The 23,486-nt window shown below is 36.9% G+C and overlaps 1 protein-coding gene across 1 annotated transcript in view; it reads right to left on the bottom strand.

The window, feature by feature from the left end:
* The window catches only part of LOC136678172 (nuclear receptor ROR-beta-like), a 37,063-nt gene extending 14,433 nt beyond the window's left edge, over nucleotides 1-22,630 (bottom strand). The window contains exons 1-2 of the mRNA XM_066656098.1: nucleotides 22,281-22,630; nucleotides 1,634-1,719 (exon numbers count right to left, since the gene is read on the bottom strand). Of these exons, the coding sequence (XP_066512195.1) occupies nucleotides 1,634-1,719; nucleotides 22,281-22,626 (432 nt within the window). The 5' untranslated portion in view covers nucleotides 22,627-22,630. The remainder of the gene's footprint in view (nucleotides 1-1,633; nucleotides 1,720-22,280) is intronic.
* Between the last annotated feature and the right edge of the window lie 856 nt (nucleotides 22,631-23,486).

Genomic DNA, 23,486 nt, shown 5'->3' with positions numbered 1-23,486 from the left:
GTTGACTGCCCAGTCATTTACACAAATAAGTAACCCACAGTAAGCCAAAGGTGCTGAACATGGTGGCTGTGCAAACTCACCCATTTATTTGTTGAACTGCTGAGTTCATCCTGGGTGAAATTCTGTTTGCGCTGATTCTGGCCTGACATATGAAGGTTAATCGCGTGCCTATTTATAGGCTTGATATGCGACAGGTACACTCTCAGAAAAACTGCCACTGTGGTGGAACATATTCACTCAAGGGTACATAATTAGTACCTTTTAATTAGGGAACATAACTGTACCATATTCTAGGACTTTACATTTCTGAAAACTTAAATATTCACCTCTCCTTCTGGAGAACAGAATGTATTGTACCTTTAAGGAACAAAACTAAAATAAATAGTTATTATATAATAACTGTAATTAATAGCTATAATAGTTATTATTAATAGTTATTAATAGTTAAAAATAAATAGTGCAAATAGTTATTTGATTGTTAGTATTTTTATAGTTATTTGTCTAATGATAGTTTTGTGGTACCATAATGTGAAAATGTATGTCAATCAGTGCATCAGTTTTCCACTGGTTGTGCCTTTGATGTGCAGATGCAGAGGAGTCCAAAACTAACTACTTAAAACACTCTTAAATTTGTGTTTTTTAAGTTGAATCTTTCTTAAAATGTTGGTTGTAAATGGCTAAGTTTAATTGATATAGGAAACACATCCCTCATTTATCACCAGAGATGTACTGTCTAAACTCACACTCAAGTCATAATATTGTTACTTCAGTAAAACGTGGACTGCTTAAAGGAACACATTTAATTTTATGGCAGTTACATTCTGGGGCCACTGCTCGTTTAATGGTGCAGCAGTTACATTCTAGCTTTGCAGACAGATAACATCACTACACCTAAGTTTAATTCTCAGCTTTAAATTTGATCCCCAGCTTGGGTGGGTACTACGAAAATGATATATTTGCCTAGTACTATAACATACAGTTACAGTACTATTGCAGTTTAATATTCTACAAATATAAATGTAGATCTATAAGACATACAAATAAGTTTTAAAATTACACACTTTTTTTTGTAACATAATTGTAATTCAAAATTAAAACATTGTCATTTTCTATTGTAATTTCAAGGTAACTGTTGTGTAGTATTAAATTTATATAAAAAAATACTAAAAACATATTAAGTAATTAATAAGCTATGTCCACAGTTGCTACTTCAACATTTTTAAATCATTTAAGCCAAAACTTACACATATTTTTCAATACAGTATTATCCCCAAAAAAGATTAAATAAATGCACATGCTTTTGCATAATGATTGCAGTGACAAATAAATTCTCATCACTTGCCATTTTCAAACTACTTGCCTTTTAGGTTTTGTGTTTTAAATAAAATTAAAAGTTATTTTTAACGTAACGCAACAGTTACTATACAAAGGGTGGGAGAAGGTTTGAATTATTAATTACGATTAAACAGTATCTAAAAAACTGCTTTAAAACTTATTTGTAGCTTGCTGTGACGACTGAAGTGGCTGGTGTTTGGGAAACCAGTCCTAACCAAAACATAGACTGTGTTTATGTTGTGTCCGACAGGGTGTTGTCTACAGTGCCTTAGAAAAGGTCAGCTCTGTTTGTTTTTACCTTACACCCCTCGCATGTAATGACCCCGTAGTGGATCCCTGAGGACTTGTCTCCGCAGATTTTGCATGGTATAACTTCGATTTGGGCTGCAGAAAAAAAGAGAGAGAGAGAGTACATAAGAGGACAAATTGCACAATCATTCAGTTGAAGACTGTCAGATAAAGACTGTACATGACATAATGAAGGACGCTTCATTCATACGGGACCCCCTCTGAGGCCTCTCAGACATGGGTTGTGATGTTGCCTCTCTAACACTGGTGTTGCTCAAAGGAAAAAACAGCCTTTGTTACAAGCACCCAGGGTTAATGTAATATATTGTTACAACTCGCATGAGATGCTTTCATTAAGAAAAGGCTAAATCTGTAAATAGTCAATCAATGATCACAATATATAAAAATATATCGGCTCAAGCTGGTTTGGTGTCTGGGGTTTTGCTTGTTGTAGCTGTTGACCAAAAGGATATAAAGCCCCCCAGCACTGGGCTGTGAAGCAGAGGAACTATGTTCAGAGGAACCTTTGGGATGAGTGGGAATGGCATTATGTACTGCCCTCTTAATTATTTTTTTTATATAAATTCATACAGTGTATTTTTCATTATTTCAACAAGCTATCATAGTGAAAGACCAAACAAATGTTTGTGACTATTCTTAAATATAATTGAACATATCACATTTAATTCTTGAGGCATTGATTGTATACGGTGTAAATTCTTGAGCACAACAAGAAGCAGAGTATTAACATGCGCTTATCACATAATATCTAATGCTTAATGCCAGTTTGATAAAGCTATATATGGCTAACACTGTTTGAAAACATGTTTATTTTCTATATCTATAATATGTTTATTCCATTTGTAGCAGAAACAGCCCCTACTCTTCTGGGAAGACCTGAGGCTAGATTATGGAACATTGCTGTGTGGATTTCAGCCACAGAAACATACTGATGTTGCGTGATAACGTTTTTGGATGACTTCCATTGTTTAGTTTTACTAGAACATAATATAATTCATCAGACACTGTCTGACACTTGGAAGAAACTGAGTGCACATGAATGGCATAAGCCTAACCACTGTTATAATGAGGATATGAAGGGGGTACAACGTGTGTTGCAGCAGAGTGGATTTATCAGTTCTGTTGTACAAATGTCCACTCATAGTCTGTTTTATGAGCTCAACCTAACTGTGGGTGCATTTTATTGATGTACAATTAAAAATGTTGTCCACTTTATTAGAACCCCCTACCGTACAGATCTCTGTAGAGTGGAAGAGTGTAGCTCATCTGTTTATACACATTGTATTAGGTACCTTCACCAGCTTCATCAGGCGTCAGTTTCTGAGCGCAGGGAATTGTGCAGCATGTGCTCCAACAGATGGGAGAGAGTCTATAATTGTACAGACCCATACGCTGGATTTCTAATAAAGTGTTCAAGTGAGTGAAAGTACAAGGTGGGGTGTGTTATAAAGCAGAAGTCTTCAGATCCAGGTCCCAGGCCAGCATTTTAAAATGGCAGTATGACACTATAGCTGCAATTGCTAATGTACCTGTCTGGGCAGGTATAGATTTAAAATCCTGGCCTGGAACCTGGATCTATAGGCCAGGTTTGATGACCTCTGTTATAATGTGACGAGTAACGGAAGTACATAATGGTGGTTTCCATTCCATCATATAGCAGAAAATGACTTGATGTTTTTATGAATTGTTATTACAAAACAAAATTGGCACTTGTTTAACTGTAAAATGTCCGAGCACTATAAAGGCCAAAGGTCAGATTTAGATTCGTGTATGAAAGATAGTCTTTGGAAAACTACATTTGCAATTATTCTTTGGTGAACGTGACAATATACACTACTTGCAAGCCTTATCTAAGTGTGTCCTAGGGGCTGTGTTTCAATATGAAATGGAAATTAAAATGAGGAGAAATGATCCACAGAGGGAAAGTGAGAGAGAGTGCGCTTCAGACTCGTCTGCATGCTGAGACTGCACACTCACTATAAAGAGATTAGCCGCCCAATCTTATCCTAAATTATTTCTACACACGCTCTTCCCCCTGCTCTACACTGGCTTATCTGATGCAGCAATTCACAATTAATCTCTACACGCTGAAGCCCACGTTCCACTGTGCCAGCATCCTAAGTGCAGAGGAACCAAGAAAAGCAAGGAAAAAATGTGGTACTGAGGTTCTCGGCTGGGTTAGCTAGAACTGAACTATGAGTAAGCTTATCCAAGTCTTCTCGGAGCCATTCAAATCCTTCTGATGCCACTTCAACTCAGAAGGTCTTCTTACTTCTTCAGTAAGTATTAAGGCATCTGAATATATTCAGTGCTTTCTACAAATGACATTGTCTAAAAGCAATGAGGTGTCCAACCCTAATGAGTACGCTGAAGACAACATGCTAACAGACTGAGAGGAACCAACAGCCCTAAAATCATGATAAGAAAAAAAAAACCTAAGAAAAACACTCAGAGGGTCCTAGCCTCAAAAGAAGAAACACAGAGAAACCAAGACTCAAAATAATAATAATAATAAAAAAACAAGTTTATGAGGAAGAACAACCAAAAATGACTACTCTTGAAAATCATGAGGGAAAAGTCTTTGAAAGGAACCAAGGCATAAAAGGAGAATCATTGTGGGAAACAATCCCTAAAGACATATGGAAGAAACACTTTGATGAACCAAGACTTGTGAAAAAACCTTCAATTATGAGGATGAAGGACCAGAAGCACCCACGACCAAACAGAATTACTCTTTAAAATTATGAGGAAGAAGCACTCTATAATCATGATGAAGCATCCCTTATACACACAGTAGTCAGAAGTTTGTGCCACGCCTGTGTTCAATTCAGCAAATTTATTTAAATTAAATTGTCTGATTTTATTAAATTATTCTGGAGGTCGCTGCCTTATTAAAAAGCTTTTTTTCTCTTTTCAGTTTCTTTTCAGAGTTCTGAGTTTCCATTATTAATACCTTCAAACGCATCTAAGTTCATGACCCCTTCAGTGAACAGAAGCCACTGTAAGGAAAGCAGCCCCAGACTGCGCTGTAGAGTAGCCTCGGTGAAGTCTGGTTGGAATAATTCTCCAGGGTTTTACACAGAGCGCTAAATGTTAAAAGTGGCACTAAATGTAAGACTGTAAGAAATGTACCCAAAGTAATAGTGTTTAAATACTTCTGGTGCCACTTCATGGGGCAGACTGCAAATTAAACAAAGGAACATGCCAAAAAAAGACAAGAAACAAAATCCCTTCTCTTACCTACAACATCCGATTTCATTGTCTGTGGACGGCACAACACACGCACACACACACACACACGCACACACACCCGAGACAAGCACACAGTGGGATCCTAGCAGGAAAGTGTGTGTGTGTTCATGTTCCACAAGAGTAGGCGTGTGCGTGTATGTGTGTGTGCCTGTGTGTGTGTGTGTGTGTGTGTGTACGCAGGTGTATATTAGCACACTGATAATCTGTGTGAGAGAATATATGCTTGGGACGGCTGGCTAGTCTGGCTTAGCTGGAGCAGAGACAAGCTCTGTGTGAGTGTGTGTGTGTGAGTGTGTGTGTGTGTGTGTGTGTGTGTGTGTGTGTGTGTGTATGTAGTACTGTGCAAAGTTCAAGGCACTCCCTATTCATTTAATTTTCAGAGAGTATCATAATGTTTTCAGAATTTCTGTGCACATTCTATACCTTTATTACAGCTTCCAATATATTCCAAATTATTCCAACTTATTTTCCAATATTTTGAATAATCTCCATGAAATAAAGTATAGAACAATAAAAAAAGGATGCTGTGGAAAGTCTGTACATGAAGCTAACTTACCATGGTCAATGCTGAGTTTTGAATTGTGGAGTATAAAGCCCAGCACTGGGTCAAACTGGGCTGTGGAGCAGTGATGCTATGTCCTGTGGTGGGGCTCCAGTCTATTTGTTTGGGATGATTTGGAGTGGCTTTGGGACCCAAAACAAATAATCTAAAATCTGATCTCAGTATAGTTTAACATAGCTATTATCAGATTTTAGGGAAAGGAGCTGCATAAAAGGTGGTTTAAGTGCAAGTGCACTGTGCATTAAATGTGTGTGGGTTTTAGAAATGTTTACACAGAGTAATTTAATGGGATTAACACACACACACACACACACACATACATAAGTCCAGTGTAACTTGTTAAGCTGTGGTGGTTGTGCCTGTGTACTCTCTCTCTCTTTCTCTCTGTCTCTCTCTCACTGAATCTGCTCCAGCTTAATCTTCCCCAGAATGTGTGTGTGTGTGTGTGTGTGTGTGTGTATATATATAGTGGGGGTGGGAGTTTGCCCATTGTGACCCTTAGGGGTCATTCCCATAGCAATGTCACCTTCAGTCCACTGCTCCTGGGTAAATGGACATCTGTCGGCCATCATCTCAAACACAGAGCCTTTACTGCTCAAATGACATTTTTCATTTATTGATTCAAATGTTTACATAATTTCTGCATTAACAAAATATAATGTGTTTTGTTAACATAATATCATATTACATATTATTAAAAACTCTGTTGATGTAATATACGTTTTTCATGTGGAAAAGATTTCAAAATAATTCAAACCTATATCCATGCTAAGGCTCTACATATTTGCCTGTAGCCCCATATTCTATCGAAATATTTGTACATTAAAAGGACCATGGCTATTGCATTAAGACGGGCTGTCCCCACATCCATACACTCTTAAAGTAAAGGTGCTACAAAAGGTTCTTTAAGCGATGCCATAGGAAAACACTTCCATAAAGAACCATTTTTGCTAACGCATTGAAAAGCGTTAAAGAACCTTAGGATCCAGTGATGAATTTTTAAACATTCAAAAAGTTTTCACACTCAACTTATCTCTTAATCAAAAATGTTTGGAACCAAAAGGGGTTCTTCTATGGCAATGCACAAAGAATCCTTTGTATCACCTTTATTCTTATTATTCTTAATCGGTATAGTTGCACTTGCAGTGTTTAGGAAGATTTGCACTTGCATGTATGCACTTTAAAGCAAGTTGTTCACCCATGAGTTTGTTTCATATGGGTTGTTTTAAAAAAACGCCTGGTCCTAGAAGTCTAGCTTAATTATTTTGATGTCCTTTACTTGCTGAAGAATACTGGTAAGTGCAGTTGTATTGTAAACAGACCAGAATGACCTTCCTCTCAGGAGACTATTTAACGAGTATTTCACTAGCATCCATTGATTTTCCATAAATGCAGAGACGAGCGCACGCGGTATGATGATTTGTAGGGAGTCTGTGTCTGTGTATCTTGACTTGTCACATCTTTTTAGTGCAACTAGACCCTTAGAGACGGACCTCTAATGAGACCTCCCTGCACAAGTCTAGAGAGGGAGGAAATTGTTTCTTTCATACTGTTCCATTCTCTGCCTCAGCCAACCTCCACTTTTATCTCTTCAAGCCTTCCCCTTGTTAAATGGGCATTTCAGAGCTCCTGATTTTCATGTTTAGGCTTAATTCAAATACATCATCATTAGATTTCCCTGTGATACAGACCAGTCCTGACTGCTGGCCCCTAATCTAATAAATAAATCTATAGATCTAGCGTTAACAATATGGCAATAATTTTAAACAGCTCACAACACTAATATCCATCTCAAAGCAATTTAGATATTCTCTTTAATTCTATTTGATTCTACAGTCAAGATGCATCACCAGAAGGGTGATTTCTCTAGTTTTATATAAAGATGTATTTCTTTAGACATTAGATTTTATTCAAAATAAAATAAAATAAAATCATTTTGAGACACTATGGCATTAGTGTAAAATGTGAGGAAATATTGTTTGCAAAGGATGTAGAAATTGTTACATATATTTAACTTTGTTTCAAATGTGCTAATAAATTAGCTGCATTCAGTCGGAACATATTCACCCATTGGATCAAACACAAACATGCATCTGCTGAGCTGACTTCTTTTGTAATTTGAAAAATTACGTTTGCTAGGGAGTGTCTACACAGTCATTTCAAGGAAAAGGTCAAGATTTCAAAGTGATCACAAGAAGTAAACATAGAGTGAGTATTTTTTCTCTAATGTTTATGATATAACTATGTTGTAAAATATTTTGTGATAATATATTATTATTTTTCTGACATTTTAAGCATTTGGTTTGTTTATGTTTACACTTCTAAACTACTTTTGTCCAAGATTGTATTTGCCGTTGCTATGGAAATTGCATTAGGTCACATTGCATTCTAGGCAAGTTCTGTTTCTGACGTGGACATCAGTGTTGACTTGTTCCCTTGCCCCTCTGAGAGCTAATCTAGCACACCACTTCAGTTCATACACAAATGGAACAACCCAGAAGATGGTGTAAGGTATTACTCTGAGGGGGAGTTGTGAGGTGAAATGGACAAGGGCGAGATAAAATCAGAATTGCAGATGGAGTTAATTCATATTAGACAGACTTGTTTATGTCTTTCTGATAACAAAATGGACAATGTGGCAGACCACGCTAGCTGCTAATACATTTTATCTAGGAAAACTTATTTTTACACACAGTAATACATAATTGTCATAAATGTCAGAAACGACATAAGCAAGTGTATAATGAGCTAATATCATTAGGAGTCTTGCCCATGTATTATATTTGGGACAGTACAGTATTTCTGTCTCAGCTGGGTATTGAACCCTGTTTCCTACTATGTTATATAAACATAATAACACACTCGGCATGGTTTGAAACAAGTCTATACATGTAGTGTACGCTAAAACTTTTATCTAGCATGCTTTATGCTTTCAGTCAGTAAGTACTGGCTTTGTATTTGCCCATGAGAATAAAAGTGGGACACGTTATGTGTATATTACTTTGTATGAGTGTCTGTGTGAGAGAGCAGTAGCAGAGGACTGTGAGCTCTGTACAACTGGCCCCTGTCAAGGAACACTGGACTGTATCCACTTTTGACCCATTTCAACCTGTGCCAAAGTCAAACTGGGTCAAACTAGCAGAAAGGAAGGTAGGTATACACACACACACACACACACACACAAATGCAGCAATGTTGTGTATAACCATGTTAAGCAAAACCAGCTTCCTATTTTTATCCTGCTAAAAGCAGGACGCTCATAGGCCTGGTCATAGCAGTATTGATAGCTGATAGATTTCATGTCTGTATCCACTGATGCTGTAATCCGCAGTGTGGGATGGTTACCAATCTATGCTTCCACTTAAGGCCAAAAATAGTCAAAATCAGTTCAAAAGAAAGCAAGAAACTCTTTAATAACACCCATTTGTGCTAATGAATATGCTAGTTTTAAATTAGCGCTAAGCAAACTCATTCAGACTGGCATTTTTAGGAATTCTCTCAAGCTTGTACAAAATCATTATTTTTTATTAATTTGCAACTTATAGAAGTCATTAATGTATTTACAGTAGCAGTTTTACAGTAACTCCTTTAATAAAGAGCCATGGCCTAGAGCTGCTGATGGTTTCCATTTCTACTGACCTAATTGTTTTCTCATCAAATTTGATTACCCCATAGATAATAAAAACTTGATCGATTGACTCCACTGTCAGTTCTTAATTTGTTGTAAATCTGACACATCTAGCCTCCACTTCATGTTCCTAATGGCCTGACATAGGAGATCAGCCTTGGCTGCATCTTCTTAGATATAATACACACTGATATGCATCTGATTTTCTATTGGGCAGTTTAAGAAGTTAAAAAAGTTTTAAAGAAACTTGGACATGGCACAAGACTATTACTACAATACTAAAAATGAAAATCAATTAAAAATGGCTGTATGTAAATCAGGCTTTCTCTAGAAGCCTAAAAGACTCCAGACCACTGGAAATAAATCAATCAATTAAATTTCTATCTACAGGATTCAGTTTGTAGGAGGACACACACAGTTATGGAAATATAACTAGATTATGTTATTACTAGCCATGTTGTGGTCTGTGTTTTGCAGAAGTGTCAGGGTTGTCATTCCCTTGAGGCAGGACAGCATTTGAAAGTGGGGAGGGGGGGGACTTTAAAAACCAGTCTGAAGTGTTTTATATGAGCCGTTGGGTAGAGGGACGCCAAATAGTGTGGAAGCCTCAATATTAGTGTGTGCGTGTGTGTGTGTGTGTGTCCGTGAGCGTTAGAATGGCCGGAGGGTCTACATGCGTAGACCTGTCATAAGAAATAAGGAGACGTCCGTGTCTGTGTCTCTGTTGCCAGGGCGACCAGTGCCTCCCTGGGATTGTGGGTAGGAGGCCTGTATAGTCTGCCTGTCACAAAAATCATCCACACCGTCGTCACATTGCAGCAGGATGTGATGTCATCATGTCCCATCTCCACTGCCCCCACCCCCCACCCCAAAAAAGAAGAAAAGTAATGTCTCCACTCGGTGATGCCTGCCGTGTCTTGTTTTTGCTGAAACATTCTCACACAAATATGAATAATTGCCCACCTGCCAAAAATGTTCCAACATTCTATGTAATCCAGTCAGTGCAAAGTTTTTCTACAGTGAACCATTTCACACCAAACTACTGAGTGACTGGGTTATATCTTTATTATCCCACAGCTTGTGGGAGACCTCTTCAAGTGGTGTTTGTGACCTAGTGTGTCCTAGAAATTGTATTAATTCATTTTCTTAGTTTATTTATAGACATACACAGCTTCTACATTCATCATGGAAAAGCCTGAAATTAAATGAGATGCTCTGGGGTAGTTGCATCTCAGCTTAAATTCAGTCATCTGAAGGAGAATAAAGACCCCAGTATAAGGCTGTGGAGCAACGGAATGAAATGGCTACATCTATCTACAATGAGTCAGATTGCAGGTGCTAACTGTCAAAATCAGTACTGGCTGGATACCATCAGATCCTCACAGCAATGTTCCTACATCTAGTATCAGGACTTGCTAGAATTGTACAGGCTTTTACAGCAACCTCTGATTTCATAAAAAAAATATTAGGCCATGTGGAGCAGGTAGAACGCCGGATTACATGCACTTCACTGTAAAAGTCAGTGATAGGGAGAAAAAAGGCATGTCCCCAGGCCGACAGTATGCTGAGGGCTGCTGTTAGTCATGAGCGCTGGGGTTATCCGTGGGTTATGTAAGATAGGGAATGCAGCGCTGGCGATTCCATGCTTAATACGAGCTCAGCCCTGCAGGCTTAGCCAAGGATGGACGACACCATAATACCACTGCAGCAGCAGCTAGCCTAGCCATTGGCTTGTAAAAAGTACCACAATTCCAGCTAATTCTAATGTTAGCATTGACACTAACCTGCTGGGGCTCAGGGCAGAGGCAAGACTTGCTAATATTAAAACACAGTTACAATATATATATATATATATATATATATATATATATATATATATATATATATATATGTGTGTGTGTGTGTGTGTATATATATATATATATATATATATATATATATATATATGTGTGTGTGTGTGTGTGTGTGTGTGTAAGAGAGGTGGGGGAATGGGAGGAAGCACGTGGACTGTAGTAATTGATTTAAAATGATTTGAGGCTGCCTTGTGTCTCAGGAGAGACTCTTACTCTCTAAAGATTTCTTTAATTAGACCCATTAAGTGGCTAAGTGCACTTCTGAAACTTAAGAGCATCCAGAAATTTGATAAAAATAGGAAAAAGTGTCTAAAAAGTGTTTCAAACCATGTGTCATATCATTCGTCAAGCAAGTTCTTCATAAATCCTGGAGCAATGATGGCAATAATTAGCATAAAATATATTATCATTAGTGCATTGAGCTACTATAATCTCCTGATAATAATATAAAAAACAAAATGGGACACTCTACAGCAGGTAAATGTGTGTTTATCGTCACCCTGCCCAATGCTAAAAACGACACAATTATTTTTAGAAGAATTTTTGAACAGGTAAGTGTCCAAAAACCTTTGATCATGTAGTGTTAGTAGTGTTAATAATGAACATCCTTAAACAGGGTAGAAAAAACAAGGGGGTTTAAAGCAAAAGTATTTGGACATGCATAGCAGAAAGCTAACATGTTAGCATACTAATAAGCAACCCATTCCTAAAGTCATTATTGCCAATCATTAATTATTCTAGAACATTTATGAGGGTGAATGAAAAATTAAGACTATAAAAAACATTTGTTGAAGTATGGACATGTTAAAAATGCGAGAATTTAAAACTTGCTATGAGTTTTTCTAACATCTTTATGGATTTAATTCCTACATTGTGTTATCTGGCCGTCTGCCTGATATGTGATATTCCAAAGCCATGTATGAATATTCTAATCAGACGTTCCACTGGCAGTAGAGCGCTGTGTAGGCGAGAGATTATTTCCACTGTGAGTGTGCACGCAAACAAACAAACATGTCGAATTTGTGTTCCTCATAGAGGAGCATTCCGTCACACACAAAGCCAAATTAAACATGGCAGCTATGGCCAGGCAATGCAAGCAAATGCAGTGTTTTGGTGTGCATCAGTACTCCTCCATCCAGTTCTACAAAAACATAGCACTGCACAGTTTAGTTTATCACTGTTCTAAAACTCCTTTTAAAAGGTATTGATGAAGGTTTTGTCTTTTTCTCAAATGTAGTTCATCAGCCAAATAATTTTAGCTCTTTAACACCGACCACTTTAACATAAAATGCAATAAAACGTCTCATTTATTTCTTATAAGAACTTCTGTCTCCTGTATGCACAGACCTATTACAAATGCACTGAACATGACACCAAAACAAAATTTAAAAAGTCACATGTAAAAATTGACAATTTCTAATGCGTGGCCCATCTCATTTTGACCTTTACAAGCTCCCAAATCCATATTCTGCCGTGTTTTGTCTTGCAGACTTACTTTAGAAGCCTTTTTGATATCTGTTCCTTAGCATAATCAAGTTACTGGTTTTATGCTGTTTCTCAGTGTGTGAAATGTTGTGAGTCTTATTTGAGCTGCAGCAAGCAGTGATGTCTGTCAACTCTCTTTTGTGAAAGAAATGCACACCTCTCTCTTCAAAGACAGCTGTGGTCAACTGTAGTGTTCTTTATATGAATAAAATTGCCATAAATAACTGCCATAATAACTAGGACACACATTGTCCCTGATGTAAAGCACAGAAAAGTGAAGCATTTTGAATAATGTCATTGAGTGAGTGAATAAGTGTGTGTGTGTGTGCGCGTGTGCATGAGTGAGTATGTGTTTGAATTTCTCTTTATTTGCCTATTTCAACATATCAAGCTTCAAGATGGCTGCCACTAGCATTTTAGCTTGGCAGTGTGCTTTTGTCTAGTGTAACATTGTCAGAAAAAATTGTAGTTGTCTGCCTCCATTTAGGTAAAATGCAAATTAGGTAAATTTGGTTTTCCACTAAGCCAAGAGTTCCCAATAGTAAACCCATTAGTGCTGTGTGTACAGAGAGTGTAGGTAGGACACACTCAGAACTGAATTGACAGCTTGAGTCCAATAGGTGGCAGTTTGTCCAAAATGCCAGGGCCTCATGGGGGTGTTGTATAAGAAAGCCCAGAGGGCCCAGGCTGTATGTACATGTGGTGTTCATCCATATTTTACATTCATGCCTTTAAGGAAAGGACTCACAGACACTTGCTGTAGGGGGTTCACATTGTTATGTTGTATCTTCAGGCATCAAGAAGACCATGTTATCCAAGTTGGGCCCTAGAAGAGGTTCAGGTTGGGCTGAATACAGAGCTAAGTAGAGGTTATTACATAGCATAATAACGGTATAAGCTTAAATGGAGGATTATTATTAATTTAGTCCAATTTGATTGTAAATGATGAACTATATATTTACAGTGGTGGTGATAAGCACCAAGGATTAAAGTGACTACAACACTAAAATAGAAATTGTATTTACTGTCCAACATACCTAGTGAAATTCCAAAACAATGTTAAATATGGTGTCTATTTTTTGCAACGTATTTGTTTAAAGTAGTTTTAGAGCACAAAATACTTAAGATGTCTTTTTCTTATTACCACTCTTTTCTGCAATAATTTGAATAATTTTTGTCACTTAGTATTTACTATATTTTTTTGCATTCTAATTACTTACTTACTCAGTGGAATTTATTTAGAGCTACATTTCACAGAAGCTGCCTGCGCTTAGATGAGCTTTTACAGAATCAACATTCTGACACATACTACAGAACATATCATTAAGTATTATAGTTGCTTTATATCCCTCCCTCCATATATTCACATGTATGTGTGCTGGAGTGGTACGTCAGCATACTTCACTGGGCTGTGTATCTATGTGTCTGTGTATGTAAATGTGTGTGTATGCAAGCATTCATATAAGATACAGCTCCTGCTTGGTGCATTATGGGTAATCGCTAATAAGGCCAGAGGCACCTGGCATCAGCTGTGGCTGACTCCGGCGCTGAACAGCGATTGGCTGATTCACTAAGCCAACAGAAGGGTTCCTATTGGATTGCATCCAGTATATAGAGAGCATATGCAAATATATGGCTTGTAATATTTATTATACGTCTCAAATTTCTGACCGGCATTTTGAAGACATGTATACTTATATTTGTACCTAATTATGACCTGCGTATTTGGATTTAGGTCCAATTTATATGGATTTACGTCCCAAAATTAGTTACAGTTTCTATTATTTTCATCCGTGAGAATAAGAATGCCACCTTTTAATTATTTAATTAATTGAAAGCATACCTTTAATTAATAGTACTTTTATTATGCCTGGATTTCGACTACTCTACAACCTTCTAGCACTAATTTTTAGAAGTAAATCTGGGCCAGGTTTTCCAAATGTAATAATAACACTAACGTTGTAATAGAGAGATACCTGTTTCTGGGTGAAACAAACCATGATCTCGGTGATCGCGACCTCCACCACCTTCCTGACTTTCACAACATGAACTTTCAAAACTAATGAGGCACAATGTGATCTCCATGAAATGCCATCTCTCACCCTCATTTTTGGTCACTATGGCAGGATCTTTTATACAGCACTGATTACTATCCATTCACCAGAGAGAGAAAAAGCCCTATATGGTAATCTGGAACTGTGTAGCAGTTATTATTCTGTTGGAATGCATTTACATATTTAATATACAGTTGGCATTTTTGATTGACATGACAAAACTCAGAATAATATGGGTGGGCATCATGGCAAAAATATGATTTCACAAAATAGACTATATATCTATGTGTAGCAGAATTATGATCATTCACTATATTAATTATAAACAGTATGGGTTTTTTTAGGCAAATATGAATAGAATATTTTTAGCCTTTGGAGGTTTAATATATTTTGTTGCCACATTGTGTTTGTGTGTGTGTGTGTGTGTGTGTTGTTTAAACTGTTTAAGTAGGTTAGTAAGTCACTTGCCTTAGGGCAGTACAACAGTGTCATATCTAGCCGTTGTGGGCCAACCACACCACACCCCCACCCCCACTCCCTGCAATCTCCCAACCCACCCCTTACACACAAACATTATCTAAAATGACCTTAGTACCTTTCGTAAACACAGATATTACATAATAGATCATGATAGTTTAGGAAATAAAACACAAAATTGTAATATCCAGAGCAGTTCATTGTTAGATAATGGTAATGATGTGTACAGCAGCATTAGCATGATCTAATGGATTTAGATTGAATCTAGAAGACTTCACTCAGCACCATTACACTGAGTTCTCTAAATCAGCAGCCATTTATTATGCTCTTAGCATATATTCTAAACTCTTTAAATGATGTAGAATTCCAGGCTGATCAGCTGCTGTATGTTGCTATGATGCAATCCATGACTGTACATTTCTCAGTAAAAAATAGCTCATTAATGTCTATGAAATGAAGGATCTCTGTAAGGCTTTGTCCCACCTTTGTCTCACCTTCTAGGAAGTCCTTAAACTAGATTTTGGAACAGTTCTATGAGGATTTGATGGTATTGACCTATGAGAACATTCATTGGGTCAAGCATTAATACTGGTTTAGTGACCAGTTGTTTCAGATGGACCCATAATTAATTAAGTAAATAAATAAATAAAAATTACATCATAACATCACAGAGTATTGTATATCTCTCTCACTCTCTTGCTCTCTCTCTCTCTCTCTCTCTCTCTCTCTCTCTCTCTCTCTCTCTCTGTGCTATATGGTAATAGCTTAGCCTTTGGCTTCAATCATATAGAAGGCACCAAGCTACTGCACTAAAATGGCCTCAAGAGTCCATCTGTCTCTGTGTGTTATACCTCATTTCCTGTCATTCTCCCTAAATACACACTTTACAGCCTCTCTCTCTCTCTCTCTCTCTCTCTCTCTCTCTCTCTCTCTCTCTCTCCCACGTTAAACCTCAATGTCTCAGTCTTTCTTAAAACCTCTTTCTCTCCGTTTATCCATTTCTTTCATATTTTTTATATTCTTTTCTTTTTAATCTTTCACATAGTTTTTCTTTATTTATTTATTCCCCTGATTATGTAACAAAAGGCTATTAGTCAAAAAAATGGCAAAAGAAACAAACAAGGGCAAAAAAAAGAGCTAAATGACAAGCACTAATCCTTCACTGAGCCTCAGGGGAAAGGATGACCAGACTTTTCTGTCCTTTTGATTTTTATAAAGGTATTTAATCATTGGTTTTTAATCACTCTAAAACACAGTGATGCTATCAGTAAATTAAACTGCAGAGGCTGGGACATTAGTTGGGATCATACTGAAGTAAATATATTTCTACTTGGGTAAAGCAATGTCCAAGCATTATTTTGTACACCTCTGGGCAAACGATATTTTTTTGCATCTAATAACTGTGTAGTTATGTACTGATAATACATTAATACTCAAGTGATTGCTGGTCATGTGTTCACTTTTACCCATCCATCACAGTAGGTCAGATTCTGTACATACCCAAGTGCACTCAAGTTAAATCTATGGAGATTACTGCTTGGACAAGCTGTAGAATAGTTGATTAACAGATTTGCTACATCCAGGAAAGTCGTTCTTATTCACTTATTGAGGGAAACATGAGTCAAATAATGTATTGCTACAAATCATATATGTGCTGCAAGCCACGTTCTTTGATATGTGATTGTGTGCAAAAGACATTCGATTCCAGGTTGAGTCTCAAGTTTTGTTGATGTTCTGTCAAACATTCTACATTTTAAATCAGCTATCCGTAGGGGTGGGGTGGGGTGGGGAATAAGCAGAGCACCAAAATGTAACACAGAACTGTATATTATTTTGTGGAATCAGTATTTGAGTCAGATTGAGCCACATTATAAATCTTCATGCCAAATGCCAGTGGCGAAAACATTAGTGAAACAGTAATCAGTAGAGTCAGATGTCACTTTCCTCCATTCTATTTGCTGTTATTACAAAATAAAGCTGTAATATTTTTGTCTAAGAACAACTTTTGTGTAAAAACTAAAATTTCATACATATGTAAATAGTGTGAAATATATCACTGTAAACACTCCAAGAAGGAAACTTTTTTCTAAACAGTAAGACTCCAATATCTTCATTCATTTCACTGAATGTGTCCAAGCTTTGAGAATGAAGGTTAGCACATGCTTCCACCAAGACCCAGTATCATGGCAAAGTGCGTAAGACACCCATTAATGCGCCATTACTGCAATTTCATGGTTTTGTACCTGTGGCATCTCCAAGACTTAGTGATACTGGGTCTGTGGATAGGTGCCTGTCTCTCAGGCTCATTGTGTGTTTTTCTTTGAGTTTCAGAAGCTGAGCTTGGGCTTAAAGTAATGGTGTGGACTCCAGGGGTCAAAGACATGCAGCTGAGAAAGAGAGGTGTGGAAATAAGAGCCGGACAGAGTTCTGAGGCCATGAGTGCAGCTACTCACTTTCAGCCCAAGAGATGGCCATTTTGAACAGAGACAAAGAGTCCAAGAGTTGAGGCCTGGAGAAGTAAGGTTTGCTTCTCTCTCTCTCTCTCTCTCTCTCTCTCTCTCTCTCTCCCTCTCTCTCTCTCTGGCTTGCTAGGTCTCTGTTTCTCATATCACTATGTGAAAGTGTACTTGTTTCAGCAGAGAAAAAGAATCCAGGTATTGTACCTTATAAATGAAAACTAAGAGGTAAATCACAAAGCCAAGATCATCTTTGTAAAAGGCTTTTTTTAAAAATACTATTCATAAATAGTTTGGCTACTGAAGTTGCACTTAACTTATGGTTAGGTTTACGTAGCTACATACAGATTTTTACATAATTTTATTACATAAAAATGATTACATTAATAAATTGCATGTATACATACGAGCTGGCACATTCAAATTATGTTTAAAAATGACATAACAGAGAAACATCATGTTTTTATATATTATATGCAACAATAACATTCTACACATACCTAATACATATAGGAAATCTTATTACATATAAGTACTTAACTGTGTATAAAACACTGTGTGCATGCGTGTGTGTGTGTGTGTGTATCACAGGATGGTGACATGTAAAAGAGCTTGGGAAAGCAATCACTTCTAATGTTACTAGACTGGGTGCCACGGTCCGCGAGCTGGAACGCTTGATAAGGTGTAGGTACTTTTTAATCAATCTGGCAACCTGATAAATGTTTTGACTGAGGTAACAACATACACACGCTCACTTACATGCGTACACACACCCTCAACTCATCACATGTAGGGGAAAAAAACGTAGGGCTTCAATATGACTATATGGAAAATAAATATTTCATTTAATGACAAATCCACTATTGAATTATTAAGGTTTCTGTTTTAAATGTGAAAACACATACAAAGAAATGACAAACCAGTGGATTGAGAGCCACTTATTACTATTTAAAAAGAGCAGACAAGGGGTTGGACAAACCGTACAAGGGAGAAATACCTTCCTATCTTTTAATGGGAGTTGATGGCACATGATGTTTATCTAAGTAATTATTTCATAATGGTCCCTGGTCCATTCGTCATGATGTTTTAACATATTAAGGAAAAGGATAGATCGCTTTTCCAAATTATGTATAAATATATAAATAAATAAATAAATAAATACAATTCAGAAACTGTAAATAGGACTAAGCCACGTGTTTCCCAGATTTACCAAGTTATATTTCAAAATGAAACTGAGATGCATTTGTCCAGGAACAAACACAGGATAACTTCAAATACACAGATTAAAAATACGAACCAGAATGTCCAACTTTTTTCAGAACTAGGGTCACAAACTGTGTCTGGGCTTAAAAATATTTTAAAAATCCACTTATTTTAAGGAAACTTTAAATTAACATTTGCCCAGACCCTACTGTAATTAAGTATTATCAGTCAGAAATAATTAGCAGATAAATGGTGTAGCATGCTAATAAAAATATGCAACAAATATGGCTCCTTTTCTTTTGGTGATTTGTGTTTCATGCTCTTAAAATAGACCGTAATTATTTAAAACCTATTTTCAGAATCAGAACAAGGGTCCAGTGTGAAATAATAAGCAGTAAGTAGGGTAAATTGGAGCTTTAAGGCTTTCTGATACTAGTTTCCCACCTGCCTGTTGTTGTTTTCCCACCTAAATTCTAACAGCTCCCGCCTCCTGAGATTTGATTGACTCGTGTATTAACCCGCCTCCCTTGCGTTGCCAGTTTAGACCGTGGCTCTTGTTTAGACTGTAAGTATAAAACGACTGGCCAATCCCAACACAGGGGGCGTGGTATTTTGGAAAACGGGTGGGAAAGAGAACTTTCTGCCGTGGGCATGCGCAATCTTATTCACAACTGAAAAGAAAATATGATCGTTAATGATGATCCAAATAAGCATAAAACATCTAGGTAATAATAATTTAATAGTCAAAATAAGAAGGGAAGGGAAACTATTTCTGAAAACGTATATACATTTCTTTATTTAGAAAAAGTAAATATGTAGTCCAATTTTAACGAGTCTGTGCTAAACGATTTCATTGACCATTAATTATGACGTAATTGTAATTATTCTAAACATTTTTTAACTGAGAAAGGAAATCTGTATCCTTTGATTTAAAAGAATTTAATTCACTTGTCATTTCATACTGAGAGTCCACTGTTGAGCTCTCACTTTCTTGTTTTAAATATTTATTAAGGTGAATGTAAGGGATTCCGTTAAAACGATAACATTCATCCAAACCTTGAGCACACTTGTTATAACCAACTGTGTTTCACCACTTAGTTAATAATTCATGTTCAAATAATAATCCAATGTTCACACATTTCTAAAACGTTATAAAAGATTTTGTAATTCGTTGATAAGTCGGTCCACTAGTAAAGTATAATTATAATAATTCAGCTAAATTATGAACTTGACATTATTGCATTATTATAACTTCAAAGAAACCCAGATACCGGATATTAAAACTGAAACCTGACTGAGATATCCTTTAAACGTTAATTTAGTCTTGATCTGAGACTGTTGGGATGTAGAGGGGTGTGAAGTGTATCAGGATCAATGTGATACGTTTTCTGCTACATAGAAAATTCGAATTATTTTGTTTACCTTTTTTATCCAATATTCACCTCACACGTTTCGTCAGACTGATGTCACGCGTAAATGGGCTATGACGAAGTATGAAGTTGCTCTTGTTTATAGCCACAATTGAGCCGCTAAAGTCTATATATTTAGCCAGTAAACTACTTTTTAGCCACAAAATTATACAGAATAATTTCTCGATCATTTTTACAAACGTAAGGTTCTCTTTATTCATAAAATATTTAAGTGTGGATGAGGCGTTTATCCATAACAAAGGGATGCATGTTAGCCAGGATATATAGTGAACATGTGTAACAGAGTCCTTAGACAGATTGTTTAGTCATGTTTGCTGATGTAAAAATGAGCCAGATTGTAAATTAACTGTAAAACTATATATAAGCTATGAATTTCTTGTTTTATACAAGTTAATCTTTTCACTTTTACATTAGCAAAATTTCAGTCTGTGAAAGGTATTGGCTGATTCCCCAAATTAATTTAATTAAAGTGTAATTAAATTTACCTGAGTACAGGAATTTTAAAAATGTGAGACATTTTTATAAACCAATAGTTTATTATTAAATTCAACCACAAAACAAAACTGTTAATGTACAGTAGGTGCTTTTTTAAGTCACGAACAGCAGCTTAATTCTCAACCCAGCACTAAATAAAGTCATTTGTAAAAGTGTGTTGAATTGTTTTGTCGATTTTCGCAGTTAACTTTCAGTTAAGTTTAGTTCATAACTTAAATAACTCTTGCTGGGTTTAACATACTGTATGTAATAAAATAAAAGGTTTGTCGTGTACCAGAACTTTTACACTGGACATATTTATTTTCCAGTGGTAAGTAAGTAACTTAACCGTAATTGTGGATCAAAATGTATAGAAGTATGTTCCTTCAGAGCGTTTTAAAATATCAACACAGCGCTAATTTCACCAAAGGTGCGTAAACTTTTGCACGGCGGAGCGTGTCTCGCGCTCTCCCGCATGCTGCAGTTCGGCGCTTTGGGCGCGAAGCGGCGCCTGACTGACGGAAATGGGTCAGTGGAGCGGACAGAGGAGAGCGCGCCGCCCAAAAAAAAAAAAAATCATGCCCCGCGTTAACGCAGAAGATTGATGCAGAAAATGTTCCTATTCGCGAGCGTTCTTATTCTCCCGTGCGTGTGCATGACACTGAGTCCCACCTGTGCTACACAACAGTGAACTCCTTATATACAAATGCAATAAGTGCACGTGAACCTAATGCGTCCCAAAGTTCGATTTTTGCAAATACAAGGTTAAAATACACTGCGATCTCGTCAATATTCCACAGTTGCATAAGATGGTCTCTTTTTGTGAGATGGCTTTTAATGGCACATCAACATAAATATGTCCCACAAACAGGAGGACTGAGGCGATCAGAAAAATAAATGTAAGTTACATCTCAAAACACATCCAGAAATGCGCGCCGTTTTCTGCCGTACTGAGGTGCCATTTTGGCCTTGCACTTCTTAAAAACCCAAAAATCGTTATTTCGTAGCATTTTGTAGCAATTAGAATAACTAAATTACCCAAAAAAGTTCAAAGATATGTGAACCCCGGAAATACATATCACTTTTTACAAAGTTTTGTGCTTCTTTGACGGTATTGGGGCTGAAAATATTAGTGATATGTAGGAAATCCCTGTTGAATATTTCATCTCACTGCGCTCAGGTAGCACCTGAGTGAAGTCAGTATCAACGCAATAATTGTTGTATATATTTCAGTTTATAACTGTATAAGTTTTGGGCTTTTCAAGTAACGCGCATCCTGATGGAATATAATTAGATTTGTAAAAAAAAACATTGTATGGTCATATTTCAAAGTTCCCAGCCTAGTTGTGGAGGTCTAGGTTTTGGGTAAAATAATTGATCTGAAACGTGCACTTACATTCGCTTTTCTCGTGTTTACAGGCTTTGTTTTTACTTCATACACATATTTATAGGGAGAATATCACTGGGACACAAACACTTCAGTCCTGGAGTCAGTCCTACTACGATTTTACAAAGCAGGATTATTTATAATAAAACTCAAACCACAAACAGAAGATTTTTCAGTAGGCATGTCCCTCAGATCTTTTCCTGCTAGACAAGGTTGACTTTAACCTTAAACGATGTGGCTAAACTGAGAAATCCTACGCGATCTGAGGTCCCATTTGTGGATCAGAAACCTATCTTTTGCAAGCACCGGCCACAATGGCTTTTTGTAGGAATTTAATTATTCAAATAAGGCTGTCAGTAACAGTTGTGCTCTTACCTCGCATGGTGTTGGTGGTGGCGACTCGCTCCCAGTCATGTAGAGACAAAACCAACCCAAACAAGGGGTTAAAAATAAACAACAACAATAACAAAAACAACAGCCGCAGCAGCGGTGGCGTTAGCAACAAGATCCCTGGCAACAGCAACAACAACAACAACAACAATAACAACAAACTCTTATTCACGGCCCACGCGTTGGGTTCGCGCGCGTGATCATCCCGTAAACGCGGCGCAAGCTTGCGGACTCTCACGCGACCTGAACGGAGGTTTTCAGCGTTCGCGCGAGGCACAGGCGTTGGGCGGAGCCCACGAGAGACCCCGAGAGCCTCGATTGGACGAATCATCTTAACTCCGCCGACTTCTGCTGACCAAAGAGCTGGGATTGGTCAGAGACTGTAGGCCCCGCCCATTGACTGACGGAAACCCCTGGGCAGACAGTACAAGAGCACTGTAGAAGTGGAAATGCGGATGAAATCACCTCAGCGTTACACAGCGTTTAATATTTACAATATTTTAATACAGTCGCGTGCAAATGTTTTGGAACATCTGTTTATATGTTTTGTTTGTTTGTTTTCTGTACGTTTAAAAACAGAGTTACTGTTTGTTTGATTTTGTTATCATATTGGGGAAAACAAAATATAAAATGTGGTCTATGCAAACGTTGTAGTGTGTTACAGTATGATATAATAACTAAATAAATATGCAGTAGCAGAAAAAAAAAATCTCTTTAGAGGAAATAACGTATTTTCACTTACATAAGTTAACCAGGGGTGCTTACACTTAATTTCTTTCTTTGCAAGTGAATCAGCAAATCAGAATTTCTGTGCTGCTGTTGCTATTATTTGTTTGTTTGTTTTATTGAATTTGTTTATTTTAGGGTCATCCATATTCATAAAGCCTAGTATCTGAATGAGCTCCAAATGAAAGGAAATTCATCTAGACAAAATTATATAATTAAATATAACCCTTGATTAAAATAATAAGGTAAATTCTCAGTATGTATAATATTATTATTAAGAGAAAGGAGAGCCATCATTTTTTTATGCCATGACATCTAACTTTGGCTTTTGATGTTTATCAATACATAAATTACTTAAGTTACAAACATTTTAATAATAAAATAAATGGTAATTATCAATAATCTCAATATTATCATCACAGAAAATACTGTAAAAAGGCAAAAAAAAAAAAGTAAAAAGTGAGA

Source organism: Hoplias malabaricus, chromosome Y (assembly GCF_029633855.1).
Source record: "Hoplias malabaricus isolate fHopMal1 chromosome Y, fHopMal1.hap1, whole genome shotgun sequence".
NCBI lineage: Eukaryota > Metazoa > Chordata > Actinopteri > Characiformes > Erythrinidae > Hoplias > Hoplias malabaricus.
Note: the sequence above shows the minus strand (reverse complement) of the source record. Positions and strands in the feature narration are given on the sequence as shown.